This window comes from Stegostoma tigrinum, chromosome 5, assembly GCF_030684315.1.
Source record: "Stegostoma tigrinum isolate sSteTig4 chromosome 5, sSteTig4.hap1, whole genome shotgun sequence".
NCBI lineage: Eukaryota > Metazoa > Chordata > Chondrichthyes > Orectolobiformes > Stegostomatidae > Stegostoma > Stegostoma tigrinum.
This window is the reverse complement of record NC_081358.1, coordinates 112149113-112161000: the sequence shown is the minus strand read 5'-3', so window position 1 is coordinate 112161000 and position 11888 is coordinate 112149113. Positions and strand designations below refer to the sequence as shown.

Genomic DNA, 11888 nt, shown 5'->3' with positions numbered 1-11888 from the left:
CTTTGAGTGGTTTCTTTACTGCAGCATTTGAAAGAAGCAAAGGTTCCTTCAGGTCATTGCCTGCATAAACGGCACATGATGTTTCCCAAGGTGAAGAAAGCTGACAAACCAGATAGTTCATGTATAGGTCACAAAGGCTACTCATGAGCTATGGTGAAAATATTGGATGAACACCTTTCAGTGGTCTTCACTCCTGAAGATGATGCTTGACAATTGGAATTGAATAGAATTAATAATAAGTAGTAATGTTAAATTTGATACACATCTCATCACGTGTAATTTTACCGAAGATTAAGAACTTGATAACAGATAGAGCAACCAGTCCAGATGGTATCCACCTGAGGGCCCTTTTTTGTTATACTGTTCATTAACCTCCAGAAGAATTCCTGTAGTCTGGAAGGGGGCTAATTCCTTTCTATCAATAAAATCATTGATGAGAGGACCCAGATAAATGTAAGTCCATTAGCTTGATATCCTTAAAAGGAGAAATTACTAAGAAATGATGGAGTTTAATTTAGATAAATTTGAAGTGTTGCATTTTGTTAAGGCAAACCAGGGCAGGACTTGTATGGTTAATAGTTAGGACCTGGGAAATGTTGCCAAACAAAGAGACATTGGGGGTGCAGGTGCATAATTCTTCCAAGATGGAGTCACTGGTAGACAAGGTGGTGAAGAAGACATTTGGCACACTTGCATTATTGGTTATGACTTTGAGTATAGGAGTTGGGGTAGCCTGTTGCGACTGTACAGGTTATTGGTGAGGCAACTTTTGGAATACTGCGTACAATTCTGGTTGCCCTGCTGTAAGAAGGATGTTGTTAAACTTGAGAGTGTACAAAAAAGATTTACAAGAACGACATCAGGACTGTAAGATTTAAGCTTTAGAGACAATATTTACAAGGCATCTGGAAGGGTATATGAATAGGAAGGGCTTAGAGGGATATGGGCCAAATGCTGGCAATTGGGATATCTGTTTAGCATGGACAAGTTGACCAAATGGTCTGTTTCTGTGCTTTATGACTCTTGAGTGCAATTCATGATTATTTATGGAGAGAAAGAAACATTAGGCATAAATAAGGCTTCAATAGAAGGAGGTCTCACAAATCTAATTAAATCTTTTTGAAGCACTTATGAAAATAGTAGAAAAGGGCAGTCTTATAAACATGGTCTGAACTCTCTACCACAATGGCCATGTGTGCAATCTTGTGAGATTGGAAGTTTGGAGTGGGGAATTAGTGACCTACCTTTTGAAGGAAGATCGTGTCACGTCATCTCTGTCCAGATATTTTGTAATGAACTGGTTCAGGAATGGTTATTATACACATCTAAAGCAGGTGGGACTTGAACCCAAGCCCTCTGGCTCAAGGTAGGGACACTACCACTGCACCACAAAAGACCTTAACCCATCTCTGTTCTAGATATTTTCCAATCAATGAGATGTTATGATGTGCACACGGAGCAAGTGAGATTTGAATGCAGGACTCCTGGATCAGAGGAAAAGACACTCCCAAAATGGCATATCAGCCCCTCCCACCCACAATTTTCTGTTTCATCCACCACTTGTGTGTGTTAACTGTGACACATTAACACCCATGCTGCTTGTGTCAAAGGGATCAAGGCTCAAGCCTCACTCCAGTATTTGAGCACACAAACAGAAGCTGAAATGTCAGTGCAATATTCAGACCACGTTTTGTGCTATTGGAGATACAGTCTGTCTCTGGTTTTAAACTCCTGCCTGCCTAGTCGGGTGGATTAAATGGTCTCAAAGCATTACTTTGAAGGTGAGTAGAGGAGGTATCATGAGTGAATTGGCCAACATTATCAGAATACCAAAAACAGATCATCTTGTTATTATCACATTGGGTGCTTGTGGGAGTTTACTATGCACAGATTGGCTACTCTAATTCCTACATTACAACAGAGATTATATTTGAAAATAAATTTAATAATTATGAAAGATACGATATACATGCATGTTATTTTTCACTACTCGCTTGATCCCATTGATGACACCTCCCTATAGCTGTTGGATTTCCCAATCATTAAATTCAAATCTGTACCAAAAAGGATCGGGAATGAAGCTTCATTTACATATTTGAATTACAGAACTGCCCCTTTGAAGTATGTATGTGAATCTAGACCTTGTGGTGGCTCACTTTGCAAAGGCAGTGTTTAACTGAGTTATAGAGACCAGAAAGTTTCAACTTCACATTTCTGGACTGTTCTGCGTTAATGATTGTCCTTAGGCATCTCCTAAGAAATGTCAAATGTCCTCAAAACTAATCAAATCAGAAGGAATTGACCCCTCATTACATTCCAATAATCACTGGCAAAACTGCAGTTTCCTGACTCATCATTGATGTGCATCTTCATGCAGTCAAATAGACTCCTGATGGTGTATGTTTAGGTACACAAGTGAAAAATAACCAACTGTGTGAGGTGTAGAAAGTACTTGGAATTGTAGTAATACAACTTAGTAGTGCTGAGGAGACAAGTTACAAGTTTTAGTGTGGCTAGGAACGTAAGCACATATTTTAAAAACAAAGCCATATTTCTTAACTGACAAATGCACACCAATGTGAAGTTTTGACTCTCTGGAAATCACCGAAGTTTCAAGCCCAGTGAAACAGTCAAGATGATCCTGAACCAACTAAATCACTGACAGAAATGCAAGGGTATCAAATAAACAGTATGTTGTCAATCCTCCTATTTTGTCATCTGTCTTACACTTGCCACTGGATGTCACCTTTCATAGAATAAAATGCTGACAGGTGACTTATAGATATATGTAAAGTTATGAAAGGTTTTGATAAGAGTGGATACAGACATAACATTTTCTGATTGGGGAACGGCATAACTGGAAGCCATAAGATAGCTACTGAGAAATCCAATTAGGTAATTAGGAGGGTGGTGAGAATATGGAACTTGCTACCACCGGAAATTTATGAAGTGAATAAGACAGATAAATTTAAGCGGATGCTACACAAGCAGCTGAGGGAGAAGGGAATAAAGTCATTGTTTGGTATCACAGATTTTGAGTATGTCTGAAAACAGAGACACATTATTGGCGCTGACAATCATGCAGTCATTAGAATAGAGGCAGCATGTGTCCTCTGCGTCCTCTTCTATTTGTGATTTTTGTAAATGAGTTGGATGTAGAAGTGGAAGGGTGGATTAATAAGTTGGTGGACAATACAAAGGTAGGTCGAGTTGTGGATAGAGCGGAGTGCTGTTCTAGGTTACAAAGGGACATTGATAGGATGCCGAGCTGGGCTGAGAAGTGGCTAATGGAGTTTAACCCTGAAAAGTGCAAGGTGATTCATTTTGGAAGGACTAATGTGAAAGCATAATACAGGGTTAACAGAAAGATTCTTGGTAGTGTGGAAGAGCAGATCTCGGGGTTTATGTCCACAGTTCCCTGAAAGCTGCCACCCAGGTGGATAGAGTTGTTAAGAAGGCATATGGTGTGTTAGCTTTAAATAATAGAGGGATTGACTTCAAGAGCTATGAGGTTATGCTCCAGCTATACATAACCCTGGTTCAGCCACATCTGGAGTATTGTGTTCAATTCTGGTAGCCTCATTACTGGAAAGATGTGGAAAAAGGTACAGAGGAGATTTACCAGGATTCCTGGAATGGAGGGAAGGTGTTACGAGGAAAGGTTGAAAGAGCTATGCGTTTTCTCTTTAGAATGACCAAGTATAAGAGGTGACTTAATAGAGGTGTACAAAATAATCATAGATAGAGATAGAATGGACACCCAGAGACCTTTTCCTAGGGTGGAGGTAGCTATTACGAGTGGTCGTAGTTTTAAAGTGAAAGGAGGTAGATATAGGGGAGACACAAGAGGTAGGTTCTTAACTCGGAGAGTGGTCGGGGTGTGGAATGCATTGCCAGAGAGGATGGTAGAGTCGGCCTTATTAGGGGCATTTAAGCGACTATCAGTTAGGCATATGGATGGTAGTTTAAGATAGGGGTGAAGGTTAAATAGACCTTAAGCTTAGGGTAAAAGTTTGGCATAACATCGTGGGCCAAAAGGCCTGTACTGTGCTGTACTGTTCCATGTTTTATATGCCATATACCAAAGTTCAAAGGGAACAACATTTTAGAGTGCACAAAGACACTGACTGGTTAGCGAGTCAATTTTGATTAGTCAAAGCATTGCATCGAGAATGTACTAGAGAACTATTGTTCTGCACACTTAAATTGTAAAAAAAGCAATGTTAGATTTTCCTGCAGAGGATAGTCCCTGTGTACGACTATATGTAGCTTCCAGGATGCTTAAATGAACCACTCTGCGAGCCCGTCTGGTAATCCGTAGGCATTTTACATGCAGTCTAAATTGTTCCTCTCTTTGAAATCTGCATTTGCCAATAATAAGCATTAGACACGAAGGGAATATATAACTCCTTTGCCATTTCCTGGTTCACATTATTATTTCCCTAGCCTCAATCTCTTAAGAGGCCTGCATTCGCTTTGGCATCTGTCTTTCTTTTTATATATTTAATGAAGATCTTGATGTCCATCTTGATGTTACTTGCAAATTTTATGTTCTTCCTCTTCTTTTTGGGTTGTTTGGGCTGTAATTGTTGATGCTGCTCTGTAACAACCCTGGTTGTTATATTGCTAATAAAATTCTTCCTTGTCTGTATTACAGAACTTGAGTATTGCTGAAAAATGATGCACATTGTTGAAACTTTTCATCTCATACTTCTCAGGATAATTTGCAAGAAATACCCAAGTGAAAGGAAAGAACAGTGGGGGCGGCTCAGTGGTTAGCACTGCAGCCTCACAGCACCAGGGACCCAGGTTCAATGGGTTCAATTCCGGCCTCAGGCAACTGTCTATGCAGAGTTTGCACGTTCTCCCTGTGTCTGCATGGGTTTCCTCCAGGTGTTCCAGCTTCCTCCCACAGTCCAAAGATGTGCAGGCTAGATGGATCAACCATACTAAATTGCCCATAGTGTTCAGGGGTGTGTGGGATGCTTCAAGGGGCAGTGTGGACTTGTTGGGGCAAAGGGACTGTTTCCACACTGTAGGGAATCTAATCTAATCTAAACATTTACACTTATGTATACAGAATGTCAATTAGTTGGCAAGTGGATTTTTAATAGCAGCAGCACTGTTTACTAGAATGCACTTATTTCTTTAAAAAAGTTAATTATTTAATGAATCTTTTCAGCAATTCTCTTTCTTACACACAATGCATTTCCATAAGAATAACGGAAGTTGTATTGACTGGTAACTTTTATTAAGAACGTAGGAACAAGAGTATAGAGGGGTTTTCGATTTCAGTGTTCAACTTACAAACACAGTCCCATATGAGTGTGTATTAATAATAATTTCAAAGATCTGAAATATGAATATATCCCCATACTTATGACTGGTTATTTCATACTGTCCTGCATTGCGCCCAGACATGCATACAAGTTGACTTGCCAATGAACTCAAAAACAGAATCTGTTTGCAAACCATGGTCTGCCTGCAATCCATTCAGTTTGGCAAGCCTGTTCTGTCATTCATCTAAATCATAGCTGATCATTCACCTAAATGCCACATTCCCACACACATTTTGTTTGTAATTGGTACACATGAATTTCTGCCTTCTCAACGACTGAGCTTCCACAGTCCTCTGGAGAATTCCAAAGATTCATCAGCCTCTGCGTAAAGAAATTCCTCCTCGTCTCAGTCTTAAATGGCCTACCTATATTCTGATGCTAGATGGCTCCTGGGACTCTGTCGTGTTGAGATGGCCTCGGAAGAATTGCTCCTTCAAAAGGCCGGCCAACGCACAACAGGCAAATGGTTCCTGAGATAATGGGAACTGCAGATGCTGGAGATTCCAAGATAATAAAATGTGAGGCTGGACGAACACAGCAGGCCAAGCAGCATCTCAGGAGCACAAAAGCTGACGTTTCGGGCCTAGACCCTTCATCAGAGAGGGGGATGGAACTGGAATAAATAGGGAGAGAGGGGGAGGCGGACCGAAGATGGAGAGTAAAGAAGATAGGTGGAGAGAGTGTAGGTGGGGAGGTAGGGAGGGGATAGGTCAGTCCAGGGAAGTCGGACAGGTCAAGGAGGTGGGATGAGGTTAGTAGGTAGCGGCGGGTGCGGCTTGGGGTGGGAGGAAGGGATGGGTGAGAGGAAGAACCGGTTAGGGAGGCAGAGACAGGTTGGACTGGTTTTGGGATGCAGTGGGTGGGGGGGGAAGAGCTGGGCTGGTTGTGTAGTGCAGTGGGGGGAGGGGACGAACTGGGCTGGTTGAGGGATGCAGTAGGGGAAGGGGAGATTTTGAAACTGGTGAAGTCCACGGTGGACTTCACCAGTTTCAAAATCTCCCCTTCCCCTACTGCATCCCTCAACCAGCCCAGTTCGTCCCCTCCCCCCACTGCACCACACAACCAGCCCAGCTCTTCCCCCCCACCCACTGCATCCCAAAACCAGTCCAACCTGTCTCTGCCTCCCTAACCGGTTCTTCCTCTCACCCATCCCTTCCTCCCACCCCAAGCCGCACCCCCCGCTACCTACTAACCTCATCCCACCTCCTTGACCTGTCCGTCTTCCCTGGACTGACCTATCCCCTCCCTACCTCCCCACCTACACTCTCTCCACCTATCTTCTTTACTCTCCATCTTCGGTCCGCCTCCCCCTCTCTCCCTATTTATTCCAGTTCCCTCCGCCCATCCCCCTCTCTGATGAAGGGTCTAGGCCCGAAACGTCAGCTTTTGTGCTCCTGAGATGCTGCTTGGCCTGCTGTGTTCGTCCAGCCTCACATTTTATTATCTAGGCAAATGGTTCCTTCTATGTTGTAATGGAACTATGATGCTTGTTCAATTGAAAATCTGTGCTGCTGCTCAGAGTTCCAAAGTTAGAGGAATGATTAAATCCAACTAATAAAGCCTATATATATTATATTATATATACACACACTAGACCATTATATCTTACACTACCGTATTTCTACCCCTCATGGGAGACTTAAAACAAGGGGCAGTAAGTTTCAGGCTAGACAGTTCTCTGTTTGCCCTGCCGTTTGTAAGACAGCGGACAGTGTCCCACTTGCTTTACCCTCTCTGATGAAGGGTCTAGGCACGAAACGTCAGCTTTTATGCTCCTGAGACGCTGCCTGGCCTGCTGTGCTCATCCAGCCCCACACTTTGTTACCCAGGGATGGGCCCAGTTTCGACTGACCGGTCTACACAGCCCCAGCGCCATCACCACACACTCCTCACTCTCTTTTCCAGCCGGAACCACGGCGCCGCCGACCCGGAAGATGGCGCGCGGAGAACAGGAAGTGACGCGAGGGGCGCCCAGCCTATATAAAGGTCCGCCCCGCGGCCTGCGCTTCCTCTTCCCGCGCCGCCCCGCTCCTGAAGTGCTCGGTTCTTCGGATCGAAGCTAAGGCCGAGTTCGTCCCGGCGACTAGCACTGTTGGATCGCGTACACCCCCACCCCCCCACCACCCCACCACCTCTCGGACAGCCATGGCCTCCACCTCGGAACTCGCCTGTATCTACAGCGCACTCATCCTGCACGACGACGAGGTCACCGTCACCGTGAGTGTCTTCTGTGTGTCCCGGCGCCGTGCCTCAGGGCCCGGGCCCGGCCTCGGTGTGGAGGAGGAGTTGGGGCAATCGGTCCGCGTTCCCCTCGGCCTGAGGGAGAAGTGACTTTTTCCGCCTCCCGCGGTCCGTGGGGTGGGCCCGGGGAGGGGGCGTGTGCGGAGGGCCCGGGGTGTGGGGAGGCCGGGGAGGTGGTGGGTGGTGGTGGTGGTGGTGGGTGTGTGTGGAAGGCCTGCCGTTTCGGGAGGTTTTAGTGAGGGGGGGGTGGAGACACTCCCATTTCGCCCCCAACCCACCCCCCCCCCCCCCCAAACTGCCTGTAGGAGGTACATTCTCCAGGCTCATTCTCGGGACACGTGCGAGTCTGTCTCGGATGTTTTCTGGAGGCAGTAGGTAGTGCTGATGCAGGAGAATCTGAGATAACAAGGTGGAGAGTTGGATGAACATCAACAGGCCAAGCAGACCATTTCTGAAGAAGGGTCTAGGCCCGAGACGTCAGTTTTCCTGCTCCTCTGGTGCTGCTTGGCCTGCTGTGTTCTTTTTGTTCTTTCAGCCCCACACCTTGTTATCCCAGATGTTTTCTTTATATTTTTATTCATATTGTTGAGTACTTTTACACTGTTTTATATCCTTCTTCCCGCGCCCTGTGTATGCACCAGCTTCTCGTGCGTTATTCCACATCTGCCTTTTGAGGTTGCTTATTCCCTATTTGACCCCAATTAAACCTGTCTCCACACACACTCAGGCTGCCTGCCTTCCAGATCCAAACCACTCGTTACACTGAAGTGTTTATGTTGCATTAAAGTGTTTTCTGAAGAAGGGTCCTGACCCAAAACATTGACTTTCCTGCTCCTCTGCTGCCTGACCTGTGTTGCTCCACACTGCACTAACTCTGACTCCAGCATCTGCAGTTCTTGTTATGTGTTCTGCAGTATTATATTAAGTCAGTTCTGTCTCGTCCTTCATGCTTCCACAAGTGGAGTTGTTTCTCCCTTTCTACTGTCTAGAAACCAAGACTTTGTAGTTTTAATTTTCATCTATTATGTGTATGTTAACTTATCTGTCGTTTTAAAGTTTATTCCTATCATGCTCCACTTTGTGATTTGTGAGATGACTGTGATAGCACTGCACGTGTAGATTTTATTCTGAATCTGAATATGTGTAGCATTCTCAAATATCTGGACCAAGATTGTGCTCTCTCTCTCCTAAACTGATGCAGTTCTTTCATTTGTTTTCTTTTCTAGGAAGACAAACTCAATGCTCTGATCAAAACAGCTGGAGTAACTGTTGAGCCTTTCTGGCCTAGTCTATTTGCCAAGGTAATGTCCAAACTCATACTTTGTGTATTCACCGTCATCAACCCTGTTACTTAGGTAATTTAGTGCAGGACAACCTTGCACAGTGGATAGGGAGCTCTTGTTGGGCAGAGGGTAAGTGTCCCATCTGATCCAGTAGTGTACAATGTGATTTCTGAAGTTGATTTTAGAATATATCTATCCTGTTACACTAGTTTGAGTTTAGAAACTGATGTCCTATGCTGGAGGTCTGTTTTTGGTCTTGGTGGTGTCAGATTTAGTTACATTTGTTTAACTCTGTGATCCAACACCTTTTATCCATATGGACGTGGTTTGTTTGGATACTCCGAAGGCTCTCTTTAAGGTCTCCTCTGAAGCATGAATTTTTACAGAATAATTCACAATGATTGTGGGTGGGGTACTGGATAAAAAATTGATTAGCAGATAGGAAATAAGTGTGAATAAATGGCTCATTATTAGAGGTATGCAGTGACTCGTACCATAAGGATTAGTGCTTGTACCCCACTTAGCACAAATGTATAATAATGATTTAAATGAGAGCTCTAAATGTAATATCTCCAGATGATGCAGCTGGGTGGGAAGTTAGACTGAGAATGTAGAAATGCTTCAGTGCAGTTTAGACAAGAGTGGGAGATGTAGCAAAAACTGGAAGGTAGATCATCTGAATGGTGATAGATTGAGGGGGGAAAAAGAAGGTGCATGAAGATTTGGGTGTCTTTCAATCAGCAGGCACAACAGTATTCCATGTTTGAACTGCTGAATATTTTGGGCAGTCTGTAAATTTTGGATAGTAACTGGTGAGTATATGGTCCAATCTAAGGGCTGCAATGACAGGTTTCTGGCCAAATCAGGCTGTCATGGATTGTGAGACAGGCCGTCTGGTGGGACTGAGATAAATTTCATTCTGTCCAGAGTTAATCTGAGTGCTACCAGGGATTAAGGAAGAGTTTGGAATAAGAAGCAAAACAGTGGGTTCAGTCGTTATTCAGTACTGTTGTGTATGTTCAATATCTGAAGTAAATTTATATATAAACTGAAGTCTTCCTAAAGCAGACTAACTTTTAAAAGTTGTTTTCTTTTAGGCTTTGGCTAATATTGACATCAGCAGTTTGATCTGCAGTGTTGGTGCTGGTGGTAGTGCTCCAGCTGTAGCAGCTGTTTCCACTGCTGCCCCTGTTGCTGGTGAGTGGTCTTTCCTCTTTTTGTAAAGGAACTATTTGTTGCAGTTGTACAACTTTTGGAGGAAGCAGATTAACTGGATTGTTCATTGTACAGTGCTTGTGCAATGTGTGGCTGAGCTGATTTTCTTAACTTTCAGTTGCTTCAACTCTTTAAAGGTGTCCAGTTTTTGACAGATGAGATTGGTTGAGACTTGTAGTGCTAGCTTTGCTGTGTGAGAGCATGTTTCTTGTAAATAACTATTTTTTTGTCCTGTAGTGGAAGAGAAAAAGGAAGAGAAGAAACAGGAAGAGTCGGAAGAGTCTGATGATGACATGGGCTTTGGTCTTTTTGACTAAATGTAACATGTGACATTTGTTACAATTTAAAAACAAATAAAAACTGATCACACTTTTGCTTTTGAGTTGTCATGAACACTGAAGGATGTGATCTGCACAGATGTAGAGGAGGAACAGATGTGGTGGTAATGTTATGGGGTTGGAAGCCTGGCTTGATGTTACAGCTAGTGAAATTCAAATTCCATTACTAAATCTAGAATTCCAATCAAGGAATGTGACATCAATCAAGCTCCCTAAGAAATTAACTTACTGGTCTCCTAACCTACCTGTGGCTCATGGGTCACTTAACCCATTGAATTTTGAGAAGATTTGTAGCTCAGGTTGAGGTTCTGGATGTGGGTTTGCTCGCTGAGCTGGAAGGTTAGTTTTCAGACGTTTCGTCACTATTCTAGGTAACATCATCAGTGAGCCTCCGAAGCGCTGGTGTTATGTCCCGCTTTCTATTTATAGAAAGCGGGACATAACACCAGCGCTTCGTTGGAGGCTCACTGATGATGTTACCTAGAATGGTGACGAAAAGTCTGAAAACTAACCTTCCAGCTCAGTGAGCAAACTCACACCGTTGAATTTTCTCAACCATTCCCAAAAATTCCTGTCTGATTCCCATACGTTTTTAAAAATTATTTCTCTGGTTAAAGAATTCCACTGATGACCAGGGCCACATCCCTCCTGGTCTAGAGCCTTGGACAAGAAAGTTGAACTTAAGATATACAGCATGGAAGAAGACCCTTCAGTTCAATCTGGCCAGCAATCCTAAATTAATTCAGCCCCACTACCAGCATTTGGTCCATATCGCTCTAAAGTCTTCCTAATCATTACCCATCCAGACGTCTTCTAAGTGTTGAAGTTGTACCAGCCTCCATTACTTTCTCTGACAGCTTATTTTACACACTTGCCACTTGAAAAAGTTCCCCTTAGGACCTTTTAAATCTTTACCCTCTTGTCTTAAAACCTATGCTGTTTAATTTTGGAATCCCTTACTCTGGGGGGAAAAGGACCTTGGCTATTCACCCTATCAATGCCCATCATAATTTTCTATTCCTCTAAGGTTACCCCTCAGCCTTTGTAAGGAAAATAGTCCCAGACTTTTGGCTTGAACCTTCTAATCCCCAGCATTATTCTTACCCTTTCTGAACCATTTCAAGTTTATAGCAGGGAGACCAGAATTGAATATAGTATTCTTAAAAATTATCTAACCAATGCCCTGTATAGCTGCAACATTATCTTCCCAGCTCCTATATTCAGTTATGAGGGTGCATCGCCAGACATGCTGAGCTTTACCAGCACCTTTGTTTGTTTTTGTTCCTGTATTTGATGGACTGGTCATGAAGGCAAGCATACCAAGCAAACCCCTTCATCCTGTCTACTCTCAGCTCCACTTTGAAGGAACAATGAACCTGAACTATGTAAGCCTGCATCAGAGGAGCAGATAAGTTGATATTTCACATTAGGACCCTTCAGGTCCTGACCTGACAATGTATCCTGCTTCACTG

The 11888-nt window shown here is 43.6% G+C and overlaps 1 protein-coding gene across 1 annotated transcript; it reads left to right on the top strand.

The window, feature by feature from the left end:
* Positions 1-7340: 7340 nt before the first annotated feature.
* Positions 7341-10452, top strand: rplp1 (ribosomal protein, large, P1). Its single transcript, XM_048529461.2, has 4 exons — positions 7341-7556; positions 8807-8881; positions 9961-10060; positions 10316-10452. Exons 1-4 carry the CDS (start codon positions 7485-7487, stop codon positions 10393-10395), a joined length of 327 nt encoding a protein of 108 aa, XP_048385418.1. The 5' UTR covers positions 7341-7484; the 3' UTR covers positions 10396-10452.
* Positions 10453-11888: the final 1436 nt, after the last annotated feature.